General features: G+C 36.2%; 1 protein-coding gene across 2 annotated transcripts; it reads right to left on the bottom strand.

Moving 5' to 3' along the window:
- Window positions 1-2,859: 2,859 nt before the first annotated feature.
- Window positions 2,860-24,881, bottom strand: wbp1lb (WW domain binding protein 1-like b). 2 transcript variants are annotated; one of them, XM_048197150.1, is made up of 4 exons: window positions 24,545-24,881; window positions 15,889-15,991; window positions 14,184-14,345; window positions 2,860-4,792 (listed from the first exon to the last, which is right to left on the bottom strand). In XM_048197150.1, exons 1-4 carry the CDS (start codon window positions 24,602-24,604, stop codon window positions 4,089-4,091), a joined length of 1,029 nt encoding a protein of 342 aa, XP_048053107.1. In that variant the 5' UTR covers window positions 24,605-24,881; the 3' UTR covers window positions 2,860-4,088. The 2 variants fall into 2 exon arrangements, with proteins under 2 accessions (XP_048053107.1, XP_048053108.1); XM_048197151.1 differs by lacking the exon at window positions 24,545-24,881 and adding an exon at window positions 17,122-17,963.
- Between the last annotated feature and the right edge of the window lie 468 nt (window positions 24,882-25,349).

Here is a 25,349-nt window from a genome sequence, read left to right as displayed (position 1 = left end):
CTCTAGAGCAGTGGAGATGTGTTCTCTGGAGTGACGAATCACGCTTCTGTCTGGCAATCCGATGGACGAGTCTGGGTTTGGCGGTTGCCAGGAGAACAGTACTTGCCTGACTGCATTGTGCCAAGTGTAAAGTTTGGTGGAGGGGGATTATGGTGTGGGGTTGTTTTTCAGGGGTTGGGCTTGGCCCCTTAGTTCCAGTGAAAGGAACTCTTAATGCTTCAGCATACCAAGACATTTTGGACAATCTCATGCTCCCAACTTGTGGGAACAGTTTGGTGATGGCCCCTTCCTGTTCCAACATGACTGCGCACCAGTGCACAAAGCAAGGTCCATAAAGACATGGATGAGTGAGTTTGGTGTGGAGGAACCTGACTGGCCTGAACAGAGTCCTGACCTCAACCCGATAGAACACTTTTGGGATGAATTAGAGCAGAGACTGCGAGCCAGGCCTTCTCGCCAACATCAGTGCCTGACCTCACAAATGCGCTTCTAGAAGAATGGTCAAAAATTCCCATAAACACACTCCTAAACCTTGTGGAAAGCCTTCCCATTAGAGTCGAGACTGTTATAGCTGCAAAGGGTGTGCCAACTCCAAATTAAAGCCTACAGATTAAGAATGGGATGCCATTAAAGTTCATGTGCACGTAAAGGCAAGTGTCCCAAAACTTTTGGCAATGTATGATCTTGAATACTAATGCTAATGTCTGCTCATACTTAATACTTACATTAATCTAGTTTTGTTTAAAGATGGATTATCTATCAGTTTATAGCCATCTGAACACTATTGCAGATTTGATTCTTGTACACGGTCACATTTTGCAATGAAACATGCACACAACTGAGCCTTTATTTCTCATATTTTGTCATGTCTTTTTATTCGGATATCACAATTTCAAGTTCCAACGAGGCTGGCGCTTTAGGACATTGCAAAACCATAATCCATAGTTGTTAATGTCAGGGGTTTTCAATCTTTAGATGCCATGGACCCCCAAATATGATCATCCTCATGTAAGGAAACCCCATCCTAAAAGGCATTTTATATGTTTAAAGGCCCAATTTATACAGGTATTTATTTAATCACTTTTTTATTTTTATTATTATTTAAAAATGCCACGATTGTTCTCGAAGAGCGCTCTCTACAGGTCATGCACATTATTATTTCATGATAGGTATCTGGTCCTGGAACTGAGGGGCCCCACTGTTTTTCTCCCTACAGCTAATATCAACAGGACACAATGAAAAACACTGACACAATGTTGTGTTGATTTGTGTTTAATGGACAGTGTCACGATTAGGTTTTTTGCACAAAAGATAAACAGATACAAAAAGAACTGCGGCAGAACTCATTTTATCAGATGACTGCAACGTTAGACAAAAGAACTGTAGGCTGTACATGACATCATATTGGAGGTCTAACATGAGATGCGTGCGATGCATCAGAGCGAGCATCTATAACTTTCTGAAAATCAGCAGCTTGTTAATATATCAGCGAAAGAGAATGATTGATTTGTATTCATCTCCAAGCATAGCTTTAACATTAGATTGTCATCACAGAGACACAGTAAGAGCAGCACATATCTTTACTAAAAACATTCATTAGGGCAGTGAAATAAATTAATTGTTACCATAGAGAGTTTTAAGAGAGTGCTTCAGTGGTCATGGAAAAACTTGAAACTGAAGCTATGGTGCAGAAATATAAAAATAAATCATTTTATAATCACATATGTATGGCTCATTAGTTTGCATATAAACAGAAAAATCAAGGCACTTTGAATTGTTACCAAAGTACATGATGAGGCACAGATTTTGAGCATTCATGAGGAAAAGTATTTACATAAAAATATATATTCTATTAGGCTAATGTCCAAGATGATATTGGACAATTGGCACATGAATTGCATTTATGAGTGGTTGTAACAGAGTGCAAAAACAAAGAGGCAATTCATGTTACACCATACAGCCTTATCATATCTGTACCTATACGTGTCATTTAGCATCTCATCAAGACACATTTTACAAATAGAATTATCTATATTATCATTTTAAAAAATATCAAAATGTTTCTGTCTTTGGAGTTCACTTAAATATGTTTCAGTGAGAAAATAGTTTTTTTTTTACTTTGCAGCTTGCATCAATGGATTAAGCACCTATAAGAACTGACTTCCAGCAAGACAACTCCCTTTGGCAAGGCTTTTATCCCTACAGATTCAAAGGAACATACATTATGTAGTGTTTGTATGCAATCAGTAAATGATGGTTAGTAATAATCCAACACTTTCAAGCTCCAAGTTAAAGGTCCCGTTCTTCGTGATCCCATGTTTCAAACTTTAGTTAGTGTGTAATGTTGTTGTTAGAGTATAAATAAAATCTGATAAAATTTTAAAGCTCAAAGTTCAATGCCAAGCGAGATATTTTATTTAACAGAAGTCGCCTACATCGAACGGCCAGTTTGGACTACATCCCTCTACTTCCTTCTTTAATGACGTCACTAAAACAGTTTTTTGACTAACCTCCACCCACAGGAATACACAAGAGTTGCGTTTGTAGAGTGTGTTTGTCGCCATGTCGTCGAAACGCTGTTATTTTCATCCCGCGGTCCAATCACCGGGTCTGATTCCGGCTCAAATTGATAGGGTAAAATTAAAGACATGTTTACAATAACACTGAGCGCGTGCATCTCCACGTTCTGGTAAGAGGCGTGACCTTTCCGGGCAAGATGCACTAAACTGCTGTCGAATCACAACACAGGAACCGCTGGCACAATCAGAACTCGTTACGTATTTCTGAAGGAGGGACTTCATAGAACAAGGAAGTCATCAGCCCGTTTTTATGACAGTGGAAACAGTGGAAACAGCGGTATACGGATAAGTAAATTATGTGAAAAATACTGTGTTTTTTTACACGCGAAACATGAACACATGTTATATTGCACACTATAAACACAATCAAAGCTTCAAAAAACCACGAAAAACGGGACCTTTAATGCTAACATTTGTCCCATGTCATCTGTATAGCCTATGTTGGCTATGAAAACTTATATTTATGAATCAAACTTGTTCTGAATACACATTAATCAGAGCTTACAGCAGCAAAAACAAAAGAAAGACAATATAAACAGATGAAATGTGAATTAAGACTGTAGATATGTAAATACTCTGTATTTAAAATTAATTATCATGAATACGATTCATTCAGAAGAATGTGATTGTGCAAAACAAAAACGGAATAAACACCATTAAGATTTGTCCCATTACATTAGGGAAAGTCGACAGGGATCTGTGGCCTTAAAAGCACGTCTTTTTTTTGTTTGTTTGTTTGTTTTTTGTTCAGTCAGTTTTTACATTTCTCTCTGACTGTCCTGAAACACTGACAGTTCATCACACCAGTGTTTACATATTTAGCGTCTCAATCTTAAGACTGCACAGGTGGTCACATTAGCAAAATTTCAGCGAAAGTTCATTTCAGCTCCATTGTCAATAGTGTAGCGATGTACAAAGCACAGCAAACACAGAAAAAAACTTTAAAACCAAGCAGCTTTCTGCTGAAGATCACAGCAAATTCACGCGACCAACTTGAATAAAAGTAGAATCTGTTGTGGGGAACTTTTCCACCCTTACCCAAAACTTCTGATGACACAGATTGCTACTGAAATTAAATTTCACCGAGCAACTGTAAATGTGACCACATCTTTACATGATGGATGTGTCTTATTGTGCCTACAAGTCATGTCTGAAAGATCATATTTATGATCATGAAGTTTTAAACACACTGCCATAGTCATTACGACTTCTCAGTTTATAAATATGCATCTCACAGGAGGACTTAAATGTGCCATTAAAGCAGCACATAGGGTACATCGTCCCATGGAGGTGTAGGGCCATCCTTGTACACATTTGGGCTTTCAACTGCATAAGTAGATGCTCTGTACATAAAACAAAGATGTGAAGAACATCTAAATGTTTCAATCACACACTTCCATCAGGATGCTCCTCCACTGCATACTGCAGCTTCCCTATATATCAGTTATCCTCTCACTTTTTCTTTCACCTTCTCACTCTTTTATTACTAGTCAGGTTATGTACTTAGCTTTAAGATTCTGTGCTGCTATGGTGTGGACCCTCTTGCTCATTAATAGTATGCAAGTAGAGGCAAACCGGATGAGGTTGAGATTGGGCCAGTGGCGATGCTCCACACTCCACTCTGCTTTCTGGGGATAGCAGTCCCTGATTTTCCTCTCCAAAGGAATTGAGGCCACATTCCTCACAGAAATCTTCAGAGTCCTCTTGGTCCTCCTCACTCAAAAGCCCCTCGAATTCTTTGGGTTCATGGCTTTTCAAGCCTCGTCCACAAACACACACCTCAATCCCGGAGTCCCCTGTAAATCTGCGGTGCCTTCCCAGAATCCTCTCTTTCTCGTCAGGCAATGCCACATTCCTGAGTATCTCCTTCCTGCACTCGTTCTGTTTGTCCACACTGGGAGGCTGCTCTAAGGGTAGGGCACTCTCTGTGGACCTGCTTCGCTCTAACTCTATCTCGCTCTTGCTGTCGTCTTTCTGGTGGTACCCGTTGGAGGTATGGACCTCTTCTAGGCTGGGTCTGGAACAGAGCGTGTCAGATGCAGGGGGCACTGGAGTGATCTGTCTGGGTGGGCAGTGAGCATCCTGCTGGTCAGTGGTTAAGGGGCAGGTGTAGGCTGGAGGTCCGGTGGTTAAGGCACTATATGGGGGAGGGGGCGTAGCAGGCCGATGCACTACCTCCTCATATTCTGGAAGGAGATAGTTGGGTAGGAATCCTGAAAGAGAATGAATGGCAAGAAAATGTCCCAGAACAATGGTGAGAATTGAAGCATTCAAAATTCAGTTGAAGAACTAGTTTTATCCATTTTAAAGGGATAGTTCGCTCAAAAACACAGTCATCATTTTCTCATACTCATGTTGTTCCAAACCTGTATGACTTTCTAATGGAAGGATATTTCTGCCACACATGAAAAAAAAAAACTATGACAAAACACTTTATCATTATCACTTAGTATGTCATAGTTTTGACTTTTTAAACTATTAGTTGAACTTATTGATGTGGTCTATAAATTATAAAATCACTACATAATAATAAGTGTGTGAAGTGAATGCGTGTATACTTTAAGAATGAAATGTGCAGAGTGACTGCAAATCTAATAGCTACATTTTATTTAACATTAAGTACTTTTAATTAGAAGATAATTCAATAAATGTAATAATTATAATAAAATTATTTTATGAGTTATACAAGGCATATTAAAATTAATTATCTTTAAATTAAAGATATGAAGGGAACAGAATAACATTTTCATGTAATTTCACTTCTAGTTAAAGCCCCACCCACTTCCGGATTTATCAGAATACAGATACAAATAATTTTGAGATTGTTACATATACTGATACAGATATTGGCTCCGCTGCACACCCCTAGTTTTGACTGCCAGAATTTCAACATTGTATGTTATGATCTGATTCTTATTTGGCAGAAATGGGCTACCATTTTTGGGTATAATTTTGACTATCACATTATCACTTAGTATGTCTACAATTTTTGTCCATTTTGACTTCTTATCTCATAATTATGACTGAAACCATGTCCACATTGGACACAACAATAGACATTATAATCAGTGATGCTGTCTACGCTGGATGTGACGCCCCGACAGTAAACTGATGCATTCTTGTATTTCTAATGTACTGTAAGCATTTAGATTATTTCTGACATGAAAAACAAATGGATTTGCAACGGTGGTTTTGGCGTGTCCATTGTAGACAACATTAAGTTGTTATGGTGTGATGTGAGAACAGTTGCGTCTGGTGTAGACATGGTGTTAGTAACTCATTTCGACTTGTGTCATGAATTTGCCTCTTTTTTTTTTGTCTTAATTTTTCTTTTTTTGTCATAATTCTGATTTACCAAAGCATGGTCTGCATGTGGCAGAAATGGCCTTCCATACATTCTACCTTATGCAGAACACAGAAGAGACAAAAATGTTTTTTATCTATTCAGAATTCTTTTTTGTGCGAACTGTCCTTTTAACAAGATGATGTACAGCACTTAATGTTTTTGAACATGTGCTATTTTTAACAGGCAGTGCTAATCTATAATGATCATACAAAAAAGAGCAAGTCTATCAGCTTATTACATCAACAATCAGCATTTTTCTGATTTTGTGCGCTGTCCTTGATCCATGATCAATGAAAACAGACTGGACCTTATCACAGAATATTTAACTTTGTGCTTATAACATGAAATCAAGTATTAGAAGAGACCAGGGGTGTATTCCAGAAAGCAGGGTTAACTTACTGTCACATATACCCTGAACTCTCGGTTGATTAACCCAAACCTTGCTTACTCGTGGTATGCTGGTTCCAAAAATGCATCCGGGAGTAAGTTCAGCCAACCCAGAGTATGTTAACACACAAGACATTCTCAGAGCGACAAATTGATGATTCACCATGGAAACAGACGCTAAGAAAAAGCATGCCATTCTACTTCATTCTTCTTCTTTTGTTTAATGGCGATTTACATAACCTACTTGGTGCACATCACCACCTATTGGGTGGTTATGCAATCATTTTTTATTCTTAATATTGTTTGATGCTAATTATTAAATAAGATATCACATATATGATATGTATTTTATTTTAGAAATTATAGCATAGAAAATGTCCTGTTATAAAGGATAAAAAGCAGATCCATGTGTGAGATGACAATAAAATACATTCATATATTAGAATTGAATAAACAGTTATATATTGTATAATATAACATTGTGTATATAACTGTAACTATATAACAAATTTAGATACATTAATATAACCATATTGATAATATAACATGCATCTGAATTCCTCTAACTAACCCTTTAACATAACCTGCTCCGGAGCAGGTTATGTTCAGAGAGCAAGTTGCTATGGTTACTTACATACCCTAAAGGTACCTCCGTTTTTGGAACCGAAAGTTGAGGTTATCCGCTTACTTACTCTTAAACATACCCAGGTATGTCACATAACCTGCTTTCTGGAATACCCCCCTGGGCAATTGTTACATTAAACATATCAGTTCTATCTCTTGGTTTTGGTTAAAGGTTAACATAAATGGCTGACTGAAGATTTCATCATGACTGTGAAGACAGGTGGCTGTACCAATAATTATAAAATATATGCTGTCTACCTTTAAACTTCCCCTATTATGGATTTTTGAAAATTACCTTTCACGCAGTGTGTAATGTAGTTGTATGTGAAGCTGAAAGTGCATCATAAATAAAGTTATTGTCTCTCAAAAGAAAGAGGCGACTCTGAACCGCTCAAACGAGTCGTTTTAAGTTCAAATTCCATTTCGTGAAGTTCACACGTCATAAGTAAACAAATTTGCAAAATGCCTGCCTAGGTTCTGCGTGGACATCCCGCGAAAACTTTAGAATTTGCCGTTAATCCTTTCACACGTAAATTTCAAATATTCTGGCTAAGTCCCGAGCGTGAGTTTTTCCAAGGCGACTATTATTAAGAACGTATCACTTTACTGTTTCCATGGTGACGCGTTATTGCTCGTTACATGACACACCGCAGCCACAATAGCGCTGTATGACTGATAATCTGCTTTTATTTCATTTTTCCTTTTTTATTCAAAATCCTCACAAATTTGTTAACTATAGCATGAAATACCTGATATTCCGATTGTCAAATATGTGCAAGTGGATGTGTTTGGCTGTTAAAACACCTTTATAAAGATCGCATTAGTTCAGCTGTATGCGCGATTGGCGCCGCCTTGTTAGATTGCGCTGCAGTACAGAGAATCGGATCTGTTGGATTTACAACATGTGAATTCATCCATTTCTCCCGAAATACATGAAAGTAAGTGAGCCGGTGAACTGGGGAAGAATTGAGTAAACTTTAAAGTTACTTACACAATGCGTATCTGATATACCGTTGTGATCAGTCTTGTCTGGTCCCTGGAGCGTACGATCACACCGGTGTGATGAGAATTATATTTTATCAAAATTATATTTTAATATTTGTGCGGCAAAAAAACTAAATAACGACTTTACCAATATCTAGTGATGGCCGATTTCAAAACAATGCTTCATGAAGCTTCGGAGCTTTACAAATCGAATCAGTGGTTCGAGCGCCAAAATTAGCTACTGAAATTTGATTGGCTGCTGGCAGCCATGTTTTTTCGTATCCAAGTCATATCAGAGCATATGTTAGGACATCGACCAAAGATGCATGCCAATTTTCAACTTTGTGGATAATAGTTACAGAGTTACAATTGTTTTTTAGTTGCTGCACCCCGTATTGGCAGAATTGTACGAAACTTAGTGTGCATTCATAAAATGTCCTCTTGTCTTTGTGTTTCAAGTTTTGATAAGCTTGCACATTGCGTTCAGCAACAGGTCAACGTAAAAACGGACATTGCCTCAACAATTAATTATATCTTTGCGATGCTTCAACTAATCAGTTTTTTATATGTAAAAAGCCTTTTTTTTGGTGAAGATCAGAACAACAGCCTAGGAGGAGATTGAAAATTAGTTAATCTGAAATGACTGACAAATTTTATAGGCAGAAATTAAATCTGAGATATACATTTTGGCTTAAGGATTGAGGGGAAAGAAAATTGTTTGTAGCCCTTAGGTTACCAAAGTTATGATCCAAAATACAAATTATTATTATAGTGCCACCTAGTGTCAGACATGACAGGCCTAATTTCCGTTTAATTTTAAGACTGTGGCGGGACAAATTAGAATGTGGCAGGCTGCCACAGTCTAGTTAATGTATGGGAAACACTGTAGCATTTTAGCGTTTTAGAATGTTTGTAGCATGTTTAGCACTCAATTGCATATTTTATTATGTTACTAGTAGTGCATCACAGTGTTAAACATGTCACTTCCTGTTCCCAATGGGTGGCGCTGATACTATATTGTATAACTGAATATTGTAATGTAGATGTGTTCAGGGCAGATTGGACATCGTATGCCTAAGTAACAACAACTTCCTGTTTTGTAGCATTAATCGCACACATTAGGACCTAGCCAAGTGTTGCATGATTTAACGTGTTTCTAGCATGTTTGGTACTTCATGGCATATTTAAATGTGTTTCAGGGATTGAATTACAGTGTAAAGCATGCCATTTCCTGTTGTCAACAGGTGGCGCTATGACAAACTGAATATTGTCATGTAGATGTCTTCAGGCCAGGACTCAAGATCTTCTCGAGATCTTTGCAATTTAATGTCGCAAAGGCCTTTAGATTAGACTGACCAAATATGATGTCGATCTGATTAAATCTCTAGGAGGAGTTCGTTACGTGTACAAAGTATGTTTGGAAAATGGCAAAAACGAAAAATTTTGCAAAGAAAACTCAAAATATCTAATTTCCTGTAGGTTTTCAGATTTCGTACCAGGAGACTTTTTTTATAGGTATTGGGCTGTTACATGTGTACCGAATTTCATAACTGTACATAAAACGTAGCGTGAAGGGCATGCAATTGAAATTTTGTAGGTGACGCTATCAAGCCATTTTGCCACACCTAATTCTGAACCCCATATCAGACATAAATTTCACCACTTCTGACACCTGTGCAAAGTTTCATGAGTTTTCAAGCACGTTTAGGCCCTAAAAAATCTGATTCATTTCGCAAGAATAATTGATGACTGAGCAATTACAATAGGGTCCTCACACCATTGGTGCTCGGTGCCCTAAATATATTAAAATACAAAAAAGTTATATTAAATTGTAATAATGGTAAGCATAAGAGGATTCTTTCAAAAACATTGTACCAACCCCAAATGTTTGAATGTCAGTGTATTATCAAGCTTTGTGTATCTAATTTTAGTGGTTGTCATATAAATATCATTGTGCACTTTTGTGCTCTAGTTGTTGTGTGCCCGTGTTTTGATCACAACAAGTTCAACGAATGACGAGAATATTCACTAAGAACAGGAATATTGACATTACACATAATACTAATCATGATAATGGTTGCCCACACAGTTTGTCCTTAAAGCAATTTCAGTTTGCTTAATGTTGTAAAAATAGGACTATTTACTATAAGACTATTGTAAGACTAATTGTAAGAATATTATTGTGACTAGGTTGTACTGGAAAGAAAAAAAAATAAAATAATTCAGCCTGCTTTACTAGCTGAGCTAATGGGCAAAATAAATAAGTTTGAGCTAAGAAAAAAAGTTTAGATTTTCTTGCCTGTTTTCCATTATTGAAATGCGACCTTAAAAAAAAGTTTTGGAGATTTGGAGAAGAGAGCAGCTGTATTTGCATGCCTATTGCCTACATATTGCCTACATAGGCATGCCTGACACGTGAACTAACATGCTGTAAAAAGGGACTTTGATCAAACTTTGCATGCCATTGTGTGAAAAAAAAAAGCTCAAACTAAATGTTTGATAACACCGTCTTTCACACGTGCTCTTACTGAGGGTAAACAAACAAAAGGCAGCAGGTGCTGAGTAGGTGGTGTAGGTGTATGCGAATCTTCTCATCTTTCAGAAAATCCAATTCAAGAGTCAAGACCATCAAAGAAATCTATATGAGAAAATCTTTTACTGTCAATCCAAACACATTTTAGCTGCTATCTTTATAAGACCTTTTTTAAAACATAGTCATGAATACAATATAGGCCTATTGTCTTTATATACATACGAATCTATATATTTTAATGGGGACAGGGGCATGGCACAGCAGTTAAAGGGTTATCAAAAATGAAAATTCTAGGGATGCACTGAAATGAAAATTCTGGCTGAAACTGAAACCAAAAATGCTTTTTATTTATTTATGTATTTATTTATTTTTTTTGTATAACTGTATAAGACGTTTTAATGAAATTGAATAATTTCAATGATACTAAATTTAAAAAATACAAGCTAATAAAATAACCACACTTTTATTGAAAGTAACACACTAAAATAGGACAGAAAAAAAAAAATTAAATATCAATACTTCATATTTAACAGATTTATTTTTTGACCAATTATCCAAATAATGTATACAGTAGTCCTACAAAGCTATTATTATCAGAGCATGTGAGCAGAGAAGCAGGGAGAGGATCAGTGAATGAGAGGGTAGCGTCATTTTACCAGCACGGCTATACCACACCATGTTACAGCACAGTAGGGCTATTGCAAACAGAAACTACTATACTACTACATAGAAATATCATGTCGGCGCATTATTTGAGCAGACATTTGAGCTTTTCTGATGAGCATGAGCGGAGTGTGAGCATCTGAGTGGAGTGCACATGCATAGAGCGGAATATTGAGTGGAGCACAGAGATCGTGAAACACTGAGGGGCAGCATATATTTGTCATTTTTCTCTTTCGGCCAAAAAACTAAAATGCCATTTTCGGCCAATAATTTTCATCAGCTGAAATTTCAGTGTGTCCCTAGAAAAATCATTAATTACTCATTTTCATGTCATTCCAAACCCGTAAGACATTTGTTCATCTTTAGAACACAAATTAAGAAAATCTGAGAGCTTTCTGTCTCTCCATTGACAGCCTACGCAACTAACACTTTCAAGTCCCAGAAAGGTAGTAAAGACATTAAAATAATCCAGTGACTCCAGTGGTTTAACCTCAATTTTATGAAGTGACGTTTGCGCAAAAAAATATAATTTACCACTTTATTTACAAAATATAAATTTTTGGAAATTAATATTTTTTTGACGGACCAGAATTTTGATTGCCAACAAATTCTAATCTACACAAGCAAAATCTAGCAAATTAAATTAAATTATTATTTATTTATTTAGTACAGAGTATTAACATAATATGCATATTAAAGTCCCCCTGAAATCAAAATTTAAAGGTGCCCTAGAATCAGAATTTGAATTTACCTCGGCATAGTTAAATAACAAGAGTTCAGCACATGGAAAAGACATACATTGAGTTTCAAACCCCATTGTTTCCTCCTTCTTATGTAAATCTCATTTGTTTAAAAGACCTCCGGAAAACACTCGGATCTCAACATAACACCGACTGTTACGTAACAGTCGGGATCATTAATATGTATGACCCCAATATTTGCATAATGCCAGCCCATTCGACGCATTAGACAAGGAAAGGCAGTATTAACGGCTGGATCTGTGCACAGACAAGGTAAGCAAGCAAGAACAATAGCGAAAAATGGCAGATGGAGCAATAATAACTGACATGATCCATGATATCATGATATTTTTAGTGATATTTGTAAATTGTCTTTCTAAATGTTTCATTAGCATGTTGCTAATATACTGTTAAATGTGGTTAAAGTTACCATCGTTTCTTACTGTATTCACGGAGACAAGAGTCGTTGCTATTTTCATTTTTTAAACACGTGCAGTCTGTATAATGCATAAACACAATTTCATTCTTTATAAATCTCTCCAACAGTGTGTAATGTTAGCTTTAGCCACAGAGCATAGCCTCAAACTCACACATAATCAAACATAACCATCTAAATAAATATTTTACTCACATAATTCGAAGCATGCATACAGCATGCATGACGAACATCTTGTAAAGATCCATTTGAGGGTTATATTAGCTGTGTGAACTTTGTAAATGCACTGTAATATAGTCGAGAGCTCGTGTGGCAGATAGAGCGCATCTCTTAAAGGGGCCGTGCTGAAAAAAAATCAGTGCATAGTTAATGATGCCCCAAAATAGGCAGCTAAAAAAATTAATAAAAAAAAATCTATGGGGTATTTTGAGCTGAAACTTCACAGACACATTCAGGGGACACCTAGGACTTATATTACATCTTGTAAAAAAACAATCTAGGGCACCTTTAAGTTTTTTAGCTTTTAGTGTGAATATGTTAGCCTTAATGTTATGAATAAGCTGGTGTGTTCCAAAACAATGACAAAATTCGCATTTAGGAGAAAATGCATTTCATGACATCACATCGCACTTCAGCTTCTCATCGAATCTGTCCAATCAAATGCTCTCTAAAATCTGAAGTCCCACCCCCTCCTGCACTATCAACAGATACTGAAGCTTTGGCTGAAATCGGTCATTTGTTCACACATTTACTAGTTTCTACATGGTAAAGTGCACAATATAGAGAATAGGGAACGATTCAGACAGCAGACAATGTAAATATGCTTTCCATTGACGCGAATGAAGTCCATATTCGCGTTAGTATAACGTAAACCACTGCAGCGTGAGCACAGTCTGCTCTGGCCCAGAGACAGGAGAGCACAGAGCGGATCATATCCATGAGTCGGCTCAGACCACGAAAGGTATTGGACCCATTTAAATTCTGCACAGAATTCTGTATTTTAAAGTGATGTGGAGGAGATTAGGAAGATAAACGGTTAGATATTAAAAGGAAACAGAGGTTTTACTAAGTTTAACGGCTCTGGCCGAGCTGTTCGATATAAACGAAACGCTATTGGTTATTTTAAAAAAGGGGCGGGGCTGTTCGATATATTGCCCTGTCTTCCTGTTTCAGTTGAAATTACGTCAACACACTGAATAATGTTGCGCGTTCCAAGACACTTCAGCGGGCCTTTAAGATGCAATAGGTGATTCTCTACAGAAACATTTTTTGTTATACTGGTTGAAAGTCTCCTCATATCCTGATAGAAATCACTATGTTAAATGGTCTAAATGTATTTTGTGTGTGTGTGTGTGTGTGTGTGTGTGTGTGCTTTCATGTTCTTTGGAGGAGGCGTGGCTTTGGACAGCGATTTGCAAGGAGGCTGGGATCATATGCTTTCAATGCTAGCAGGCTAATGTTAACATTTCCAAGATCACTTACAGCACCTTTAACAACAGAAATTTTTCCAATCCTAGAATATGTTAAGCTTATTATTAAACAATCACCTCAGGTTTCACAGACTAGGCTTAAGCTAGTCCTAGACTAAAATGCATGTTTGAGCTGTGTTGACTGAGAGCAGCTTGCACTGACATATCTTAAAATATTTCAGTGTCATTGTTTTGTTTCAGATGCACACCAGTAATGTTTTTTCTATGGTACGTTTATAAAAGCTACTTAAATACCCTAACTGAACTAAATTCTAATCCTGGCTTAATCTAAGCCCTGTCTGTGAAACTGGGCCTCGATGTTTAAACTTTAAAAGTAAGAAGTATTATTACTTTAATTTTTACATTCCCTTATTTTTCTAGATTCTCTATAAACAGAATGTATATAAGAGAGATGATATTACTGAAGTAGAAGGGAAGAGAGGTGTTGTTGTGAACCTCTCTGTAGGCAATGAGGTTGATCTCGTGCTGTCGTTGTTGCTGTTGCAGTCTGTGTTTTGTGCGACGGTGATGACACACACAGCAGCAGCTCAAGATGAAGATGATGGCCCACACCAGCCAGAACCCTGAAAAAAAATAATCCCAAACAGAAACAAAAATAAAACATTTAAAGTATGCCTTTGTACTCTATACTGCTACTTAAAACCTGACTAATTCCTCTTAGACTAAAACCACAGCTCATGCATAAATGGTCACACAAGGATTTGTTTGACTTATGTCATTCTTACTCCACAGTTTGCAGAAGGTCGAGCATCTTAAGCATCTGAATTCACTTCCTGTACAACAGCCTTTTCTCCTTATTTCAGCATATATTTTGTTTAGCTCTTCTAAACCTCTTAAGGCTTGGTCACATTTAGTCTTGCACAGCGAAATTACACAAGCAAAATACATTCATCTCAATGGGAATTGGCAGGATCAGGAATTTAAAGGGTTAGTTCACCCAAAAATGAAAATTCTGTCATTTATTACTCACCCTCATGCCGTTCCACACCCGTAAGACCTTCGTTAATCTTCGGAACACAAATTAAGATATTTTTGTTGAAATCCGATGGCTCCGTAAGGTCTGCATAGCAGCAATGACATTTCCTCTTTCAAGATCCATTAATGTACTAAAAACATATTTAAATCAGTTCATGTGAGTACAGTGGTTCAATATTAATATTATAAAGCGACGAGAATATTTTTGGAGTGCCAAAAAAAACAACAAAAAAAAACGTATATAGCGATGGCCGATTTCAAAACGATTTTCAAAACAAAGCATAATGAATCAGTGTGCAGACCTTACGGAGCCATTGGATTTCAACAAAAACATCTTAATTTGTATTCTGAAGATGAACGAAGGTCTTATGGGTGTGGAACGGTACGAGGGTGAGTAATTCATGACAGAATTTTCATTTTTGGGTGAACTAACCCTTTAACATGATGGTGGAGAAATATCCATGAATTTCACGCAGAGTTGAAGATTAGTGAATGTTTGGAAGTTTTATTTCGTCATCATGCTTTTATCACGTAGCCCCTTCTTCACTAGGGCTGCATAATGTATTGTTTTAGCTTTGACATCGCATATCTGTGCACATATCAGTGATAGTCACATCGCTAACATAGTTCTTAATTGAACAAACAATTGAGAAAGAAAACGGATGCGTATAGATCAGTGCATTAGGTTTTAAAGTAACACCAGCCTATAATCCTGCTGCCGTTTGTCATTAATGTTAATCAAACAACAAAAGAAAAAAAGACAAAATTACTTTTGTAGCTTTAACAACGATTAATTAATTATATTTAATTTATACAGTGCAGACTTTGCAGTGTTATTTTACATAATTCAATTTCTGTTAGACTTACCTAAAAAACAAAGCACTGTTTGTTCTATTGTATTTAATCACCCGAATAATCTGGAATAATTATTTCCAAATAGAGCTATTCAAGTCATCTGTTGAAATATGGTGAATTGTTTTCATATCGCAGAAAAATAAAATATCGCAATGTCAGTTTTTTCCAACATCATGCAGCCCTATTCTTTACCATTCAAGGGTAAATATGATCAAGCCTTTAAGAATTCCTATGAAACATTGTGACCCCTGATATTAAACATGAAGATGTACTTACACCATAGTTCATAGTAGTAGCTACAGCACTGGGACTCTCCACAACAGTGTCCAGTCTCACACACATAGCTTTTATTATTCACACCCTCACAGTGAAGTACCTCCTGAAAAAAAGTTGATACAAGATAAATGACTCTTGGATTCAGCATTTCTTGACAGCAAATCTTGACCAAATAAAAAAATAATAATTCTCCACAAAATGAAAAGTTTTGGATATGGTATGAAAATAGAAACACTTTATATTGTATGGTAACTTTGTGATTTTTGGACAGAAATCATGGTACTAACCTTATACCTTTGGTCATCATTAAGCACCGTGTCTACATGTGCCATGTTATAGAATTATACAATGTACCGTACTTATTCATTACTATTATTTTCCATCTTATACCATCACTGTACAATATAATTTAAATTTAATCCGTGAAATAAAACAATAAACATGCTTTGTCAAGTAAAACCGTGAATCAAACAGACATTTTACCAGAAAAGTGGGTCAGTGTTTAATAAGAATGCCCATTAAAAACAAACATTGGTAACACTTTACAATTAGGTTCATTATTTAAACATGTATTAATGTATTAACTAACGTGAAATAACCATGAGAGAAATACATTTGTTACTGTATTTACTAATCTTCGTTAATGTTAGTTAATGAAAATACAGTTGTTCATGTTAAATCACAGTGTATTAACTAATGTTAACAAGATTTTAATAATCTATTAGTAAAGGTGGAAATTAACATTAACAAAGATTAATAAATGCTGTGTAAGTGCAGTTCACTATTAGTTCATGTTAACTAATGTAGTTAACTAATGTTAACTAATGAACCTTATTGTAAAGTGTTACCAACATATCATTACTTTGTAAATATAATTACTTTTTACCGCATGAAAATGTACAAACTACAATAACTCAAATCACTGAACAAAGCACTGGCTGCATAATTCTTGCCTGGACACTTCGAATATTTTATAGCGTCAAACTGCTAATGTACAGCGAAATCTAACATTCATGTAATCTTTTCAATGAACTTTCTTTGTCTTTCAGTAAATCCAGTTACACATTAAGAACCAGACACCATGTTACCCTCAAGAAAACAAAGACTACATGTACTGTAGATCAGAACAAAATAACCAGAAACCTTCAAAAGGTAGGCATAATCGGCATGTTTGTTCCATTTCATGAATCAGTTAATGATTAAATAAGAAAGTTAAGTGATCAGGTTCTCTACCATTCTTGTCTCCTGGTGTGGTACAGACATGCTACTCCAGAGCCCTTCAGCCTTGTGAAAGTTCTTTCAGTACAGTACTGATACACAGGAGAGGAACAGGGGAGCACACACACACACACACACACACACACACACACACACACACACACTTCACTCAAACAGGGGACAGGGATTGGTCTACAGAAAATTCCAAGCAGCAGAGGAGTGTAAGGAGGTCTGCATTATAATGAGATGCTCCCTCAATATTTTGGGAGTAGACAGTACAAAATAAAATGAAGAGGTAACCAAAAGGATTGCCTAAATGTTGTTCCCAATCCCATACACTGTTCTGTTCTGTTTCAGTCTGTTAGATCCTAAAAGCATATATATCTAAAACTTTTTGCTGTTGAGCCTGCCTATATTGTTAAAACATTATAACATAAATGGGGGGGGGGCTGCAACAGTAAAACATCTGTTGATTGGATAAAATTACATTACCAAATAGAGTTAAAAATTCTATTTGATTTAATAAAAAAAAAGTTAAAATGACTGTAAAACCCTACATATGGTTTTTATAGATATGAATTCCATAGAATTTATTGTGAAACTACATTTAAATAATTCAAAATGATATTCAACATGTACTTATATTTACATTAAAATCTTATTTCATTATAACCTATAAAAGTATTTATAGTTAAAGTATTTTGCCTTTGTGTGGGTAACAATGGTTGATGAACATTGTTTGGGTCATTGACGAATAAGGTTAAAAAAAACAATGGAGATATAATTAATTTTTAAGTTTTATTAAGTGTTAACAATGAGATGATGTGGTTTTTATAATCAATTAACACTGCTTTTGTCATTTATTACAAGATGGACAAAATTTGTCACCAAAAAAGTCATTCAGTTTAACCAAAATTTCGGTTTTGCCGAATAATGATATTTTCAAACAATGCTAACAGGCTGATATCTAGCTAGCTAGCTGGCAAAAGGCCAATCAAACATTTTATATTTAGTACTTAAAATACTATTTAGTATTTTAGTTTTTAAAATATTACAACATTTTTAATGTTTTATAGTGGTTGTAGCGAATGACCTGATATTTCAGGACATACATATGAGAAAGTGAAAACATGATTTTTTTAAATTGTTAAAAGGTGCACTATGTAATATTTTCTGCCACTAGAGGCCGCTAGAGGCCTATTTAAATCAAAGGCGTAGCTTGATGACGCCAAGTTTAAGCACGGAATCTTGGGACATGTGGTCTTCATCTCAACGGTCGGTGGAAAATAATTGGGATAGGACTTGGGAATAAATCATGTTCATGGATGCAATTATTAACTTTACTGTTGTATGAAGCAGAGCAGGACCAAGTGTTGTTGGAGCTGAACGAGGCCACTGGAGCGTTTGTGCAACACACGCCGTGAGCAGCAAAACTTTTATTATGCCACAGTCGCCAGCGCCGTTTCCGCTTTTCCAGTCATATGAGTATGAGGTAACACCGCTCTGTTTATCAAAAATAACAATAATTACTTTTCTGTCTATAAGTATATCAAAACAGTTGTTCTATTGTCTATTAAAAAATCTAATATATTAAAGCGTCTTTGGTGTTTCCATGGTTTCTACAAAATAAAACCAGAAACCGAGGGTAATGTGGGTATGACGACTCCTCACACGTCCCGGAGCCTTGGTTAAAATTGCAGTTTTCTCATGATTAACAAATAGTTGCAAACATTTGGGATTTTGTAAGTACTCAACTGAACAAAATGTATAACACTGGCCTAGTGGTTTTTGTGTATTTTACTGCAAAATTTAAGAGAGAGTTAGTTACTTTGCTTCAAGATCATGTGGTCCTTTGCAGGTGTCTGAATGATGTCACATCCTGTCACATGATATTGACCTGAATGACTTAATCCAGAATGGTCCTTTTATATTGGTTACTCTGAATGACATCAATGAAATTCATTTTTCTGGACATTCTTTCTCATAACAAAGCAACTTTTTACAACTTCTTGACTTCTACACATAATTTTAATACCATTTTGCACTGTTGATTTTTGATGTTATAAAATTATGCCAGAATAAAAAAAATACATACATTAATTTCATTTTAAGATATTTTAATCACAAATGAAATGGCTGTATTGGCCATTGGACGGTTAAACCGAATGACCTTTTGACACTTCAAAATCTTTAAAATATATATGTAGCAAAATATAATGAACACCTTTTGGATTCAATAAAAGAGATCTAATTGTACTACCTTACTTTGGATATCATATCTTTGTTTTTTATCATTATTAAGACCCGTCACGTCATTGACCAGATTCTCGAAATCACAATTTTGATAAGCTTTCACAGCATGTGCATGTGACCTATTTTTACATTTACATCTTGTATTATTATGCTGTATCAGTATAATCAGTACTTTAGTAGATTTAAGCAGTTCATGTTCATGTTGGCTGTACAGGAACAAAATGTCTTCCCATAACACCTGAAACATTGTCACAAATTGTTTTAACCACAGCTGCCGGTTTTACCTCTCAGTTTACACAACACACACAGCCATTACCAAGCATAATGACTGTCCACAATAAAAGCAAGAGCAGATTAAAGACCAAAATCGACATAGAATTCCAGAAATGTCCCCATTCTGCTGAGCGTCAAGTATAGCCCCATGACCCCGTGCCTTTCCCTTGAGAACATTCTTTACAAGGACTGTCACAGCACTTTGAGTGCATCATTTATCACCAACCACAAATATCAGCAATTAACCAATGCTGACTTTGCAACATGAGACTGGACATACTGTTTCTGGATATTATTAAACACACAGTGACCCAAAAAAGTATTTGGACACTTAAGCCATGCAAAATGTATGAATCACATTACACTGTGACTGAATACTAAATATCCATGTGGAATCTGCAAACAAATGACGCAAGACATTTTCTCAGAACTAATTCTGCTTTTCTGACCCATTTTTGGATTTATACTCTCAACCAAATGGCGTCAAGGTCATTTTTTCACTTTTCACTTTATTTATGAGGCACTTACAACTGCACCTGCAGCAGACCAAAGTGCTGTACAATCAGCATAGAGAAACATGCAATACATAAAAACAGCACACAACCTTCTAAAATACTAGTCCTACCTCCCAAAGGCTAAAGACAAGAAGTCATTTTTGACACCAGCTTTAAATGCATTTAAACATGTGACCTCTCTAATTTCATACGGCAGACTATTCCAGAGCCTCGGACCCACAACAGCAAAGTCCTGATCCCCGTTTAGCTTTAAATGAGTTCAAGGGACTGCAAGCAATATCTTATTAGATGATTTTAAAAACCTAGTCAATGCATGATGTCAGTTTTGCTCAAGTTTCCTAGCAGAGTAACCACAAGTGTTGTTCATCACAAGTTTGACAACAAGAAAGTACATCTATTGTTTTACTTTTTTTTTTTTCATTGCATTGCTTGAAAAAACTTCTGCCTTTCAAATAAATTGCACTACATGTATTTATGTATTTTAAAATGTTCTAAATGTGGCCAAAAGAATGTTGGCAACATGAAAGATGTATGAATTGAACACCTTGGCACACCTTGTGGAGACTGTCCGTATCCGGTTTCGGTGCCAGAAAACATTAAATTAGAAAACTAATTAAGTTTTATAGGTTATAATGAGAAGTTGCTGAAAGCAGAAGATAATGTTGGCCAGTCTATTAAGGATACTTGACTAGCTAACATTGTTTTCCACAGTCTTAGTGAGAAGTGGAGTATCAGCGACAACATATGATACTAATACTGAGTCAGCTAAAAACTCAAGAGACTTTTAGGCAAGCATGAGGTTTGAATTCTTATTGGGAGGGAGGAACTGGCCACAAATGCACTCCATATTACACAATATACCCCTAAGTAATTCTGTTTAACTCATAACTGGTTAGTGTGGTTTATCTTTAGTTCATGTGGTCATCTGATGGAACAACAGACCAGTACTTTGAGAGTGATTGACAGGTTTTGAGCCACTTTTTATGGCACCAAAGTGATTAAATGTCAATAGCCCATCAAGTTTCAAGGAAACCAATAGCATAGCTTAACCAAAGCAATTCTATATGCTGACTAGGCCTATACAGTTATAAAAGGCATCATATACTGAATGTACAGTTATAAAAGGCATCATATACTGAATGTCCCCAACACTTTTTGGAATGGTCAATTTTGTTCTATCACTCAAAATAGCTTGTGTCACACTTCACACTTGTAGTTCGGTTCTCTTTGTTCTTTTGGTCCGGACCAAAAAAGAGAATTATACATTTAGTCCTGGTTTACTTAAAGGGATAGATTCACCCAAAAATGAAAACTATACCATGATTTACTCACCCTCAAGCCATACTAGGTGTATATGACTATCTTCATTCAGACGAACACAATCATATTTAAATATCCTTAGTCTTTAGTTCCAAGGTTTATAATAGTTGTGAATGGGAGGCCATGTTTTAAAACAAAAACAAAATGCATCTATCCATAGTCAAAGTAATCCATATGGCCCCAGAGGGTTAATAAAGGCCTTTTAAAGCGATGGGATGCATTTTTATAAGACAAATATCCATATTTAAACCTTAATAAATTCAAATAAATAGCTTCCGGTGGACAACCATACACAGAATGCGCAAGTCGACTTGCGCCAAATGAATAACCCACTGACACGATGTATGAGGCAGGATGTTGTAAGCTTAGACACCCCTCACGGTTAAAACAAATAGGGCTGTGCACCAAACTCAAGCTCCTCTTTTCTTTTATCAAAATCCTCCAACATTTTTCTTTAAAATTTCTCATTTTAGACTTCTAATTCATGACCGGTGTTTTGTTTTGCTCTCTCCTCTGCGCCTCTGCGTTCGTCATTGTGTCATGCGTCGAGTCAAAGGTTGCTCTTCCACCCAAATTGACTTGTGCAGTATGTGTATGGTCATATGCCGGAAGCTAGTTATTTGAATTTATAAAGTTTTAAATATGGATATTTTTCCTTACAAAAACACATCCCTTCGCTTCAATTGGCTTTTATTAACCCTCAGGAGCTGTATGGATTATTTTGATTATGGATGGATGCAATTTTTTTTTTTTTTTTACATTTTTTTCACAAACATTATAAACCTTGGAGGAACAAAGGATAATTTTAAATATATCTCAGATTGTGTCCGTCTGAAAGAAGATAGTCATATACACCTAGGATGGCTTGAGGGTAAAACATGGGATAATTTTCATTTTTAGGTGATCAATGCCTTTAACATTCACACTGTCATTTTTATGACCGAACCTAAAAATACAAAACAAAACAAAAACGGCTTTTATGATGTATATTTTGCAACAAACTTCCAAAACAATGCTATGTACTGTGCTAAACACGCTTATTGTATGCGCGTACTTATAATGATGATATTTAGCAGAGAAATCGTGAAGAGCTTATAAAATGTGTAAAAGAGTCAAAACAGCATCAGGAATTCCTCCGTTGCACACAAATGAAAATCTGTTGCAAGGAGACAGCATTTCCACTGCACTGTTTCGAAGTTCATCTTCAGAACACAAATTAAGCTATTTTTGATTAAATCCAATGGCTCAGCGAGGCCGGCGTAGACAGCAATGGTACTTCCTCTCTTAAGATCCATAAAGGTTCTGAAAACATATTTAGATCAGTTCATGTGAGTACAGTGGTTCTACCTTAATATTATAAAGTGATGAGAATATTTTTTGTGCGCCAAAAAAAAACTAAATAACGACTTTTTAACAATATCTTGTGATGGCTGATTTCATAACACTGCTTCATGAAGCTTCGTAGCTTTACGAATCGAATCAGTGAATTGGAGCGCCAAAGTCACGTGATTTCAGCAGTTTGGCGATTTGATATGCAATCTGAATCACTGATTCGACTCAAAAGATTCATAACGCTCTGAAGCAGTGTTTTGAAAGCGGACATCACTAGATATTGTTAAAAAGTCATTTTGGGGGTTTTTTGCCGCACAAAAAATATTCTTGTCGCTCTATAATATTAAAGGTAAAACCACTGAACTCACATGAACTGATTTAAATATGTTTTTAGTACCTTTATGGATCTGTCTATGCAGGCCTCACTGAGCCATCGGATTTAATCAAAAATATCTTAATTTGTGTTCTGAAGATTAGCGAAGGTCTTATGGGTGTGGAACGACATGAGAGTGAGTAATAAATCACATCACAACATGCAGAAAATTGCTTCAATATAATCATCATGAAAAAGTGCACTGTACAAACATATTCTATTATTTTGTGAATTTTAGCACATTTGCAAGTTATTTTATATTATGTATCCAGGTCAGACTCAGGATCCTTTTTAGTAACTGGACAATAAAATATATATATATATATATATATATATATATATATATATATATATATATATATATATATATTTTTTTTTTTTTTTTTTTTAGAACAATACTGAAGTCATTTGGGGAAGTTTTACACTAATTGTCTTTTGTATGCTGTATATAACAGTTTACTGTCCATAAATCGATATTAAATTGAGGACTTTTTTTGCACCTTGCAGCACATCTTTACTGGATAAAAAGCCATTTGATGAGCCTGACGTGTATTTGAATAAAGTACTATGCAAACAGTTGCTCCAGAAAACAGAATAAACTAACCTGCATCGTACCAAGTTGTACTCTGATCAAAAAGATATGTAGCCTACAGAGAGATCCCTCAAAGGCCAATCAGAACATTTCACTCAGCAGCAAATTTTAGTGATAAACTCACTTCTTTGAACTACAGACAAGGAGACCAGCACTATCTTCAACGGTGATGATAACAAAACCCATAGACCGTTGTAAAGAAGAAAGACATGATAACGTTACGTGTGCTAGACGTTGGTAGATTAATTAATGACCTTTTCAATCAAGTTACATTGTTCATTCATACTGATTCATCTATATTGTCAACACAACTGGTCATTGACAGCAAGTGTATTCTAGTTCAAGAAATCTGTGACAGTTGAATTGTTAGCCACTGCTAACACTGTAGACGTTTGTTTACAGAACTTAGTCTAAGGTCGTGTCTCCAAAACATAGAAAAGTGTCTACCTAGACAGCATTTTGGCCATCATGTTGTCCAAAATGGTGTCTAGTAAGCAGCCAACTAGGATTTGAGACAGACTTCCGTGACTTGACGCAAGACTATTGGTTAGCACGCAAGACTTGTAATAAACAGATGTATCAGATTGCAAAAGAAATAAAACGACGGTTGAGCGCTAAGAACATAAACTTATTAACATGCGCTAGAAACTGAGGATTAAAATACGCAACTATGAGTCAACAAGTGGCAGAGCCTGCAGCGTGCATTCATATCCCAACAGTATACATAACCGACACAAACAACCGGCAAAGTTCAACAAGACTCTTAAGATTTGTTCTCACCTCATAGACAGTGGCCTCCGTGGGGTTGACAGATCCAGCGATATATAAAAACAAGCCCATTTTAAACAGGCTGATAGAACATTACAATGTATCAGTGTTGACTTTGGTCACAGCACAAGAGTTGCAAATGTGTACGAACGTGTTGTTCTCGCTCATGCACCGCTGCCTTCTGCTGTTATTTGGACATGAGGGGAGGCACAGCAGTGGAGCAGCAGATGCATGAGCTCCGTGCCACTGGTTGCCCCCAACTATTACACAAGCGACTCCCTGCGAACTGCAGTTCAGGCACAGCTGGGTGTGGCGCTTGCCATATCCTACGCCATGTGCGCAACGTGATGATGGGACAAATTGTGCTTCGCTCCGCCCACCGAGGGAGAGTCCAAAGTAGTACTGGAGATTTGATTCTTCACAGTCACTCGAATCATTTGACTTACTGAGTCGCTTATTGACCCTTAAAGGGTTAGTTCACCCAAAAATGAAAATTCTGTAATTTATTACTTACCCTCATGCCGTTTCACACCCGTAAGACCTTCGTTCATCTTCGGAACACAAATTAAGATATTTTTGTTGAAATCCAATATCTCTGTGAGGCCTGCATAGGGAGCAATGACATTTCCTCTCTCAAGATCCATAAAGGTACTAAAAACATATTTAAATCGGTTCATGTGAGTACAGTGGTTCAATATTAATATTATAAAGCGACAAGAATATTTTTGGTGAGCCAAAAAAACAAAATAACGACTTATTTAGTGATGGCCAATTTCAAAACACTGCTTCAGGAAGCTTCAGAGCATAATGAATCAGC

Source organism: Megalobrama amblycephala, linkage group LG7, assembly GCF_018812025.1.
Source record: "Megalobrama amblycephala isolate DHTTF-2021 linkage group LG7, ASM1881202v1, whole genome shotgun sequence".
NCBI lineage: Eukaryota > Metazoa > Chordata > Actinopteri > Cypriniformes > Xenocyprididae > Megalobrama > Megalobrama amblycephala.
Note: the sequence above shows the minus strand (reverse complement) of the source record. Positions and strands in the feature narration are given on the sequence as shown.

Excerpts from the sequence above, each read along its gene's own strand:
- wbp1lb (XM_048197150.1), bottom strand. The coding sequence starts at position 24,604 with ATGGGCTTGTTTTTATATATCGCTGGATCTGTCAACCCCACGGAGGCC. Across the intron at positions 15,992-24,544 it reads CGGAGGCCACTGTCTATGAG|GAGGTACTTCACTGTGAGGG; the intron begins GTGAGAACAAAT and ends ACTTTTTTTCAG. Across the intron at positions 4,793-14,183 it reads CTCTCTTCCCTTCTACTTCA|GATTCCTACCCAACTATCTC; the intron begins GTAATATCATCT and ends ATTCTCTTTCAG.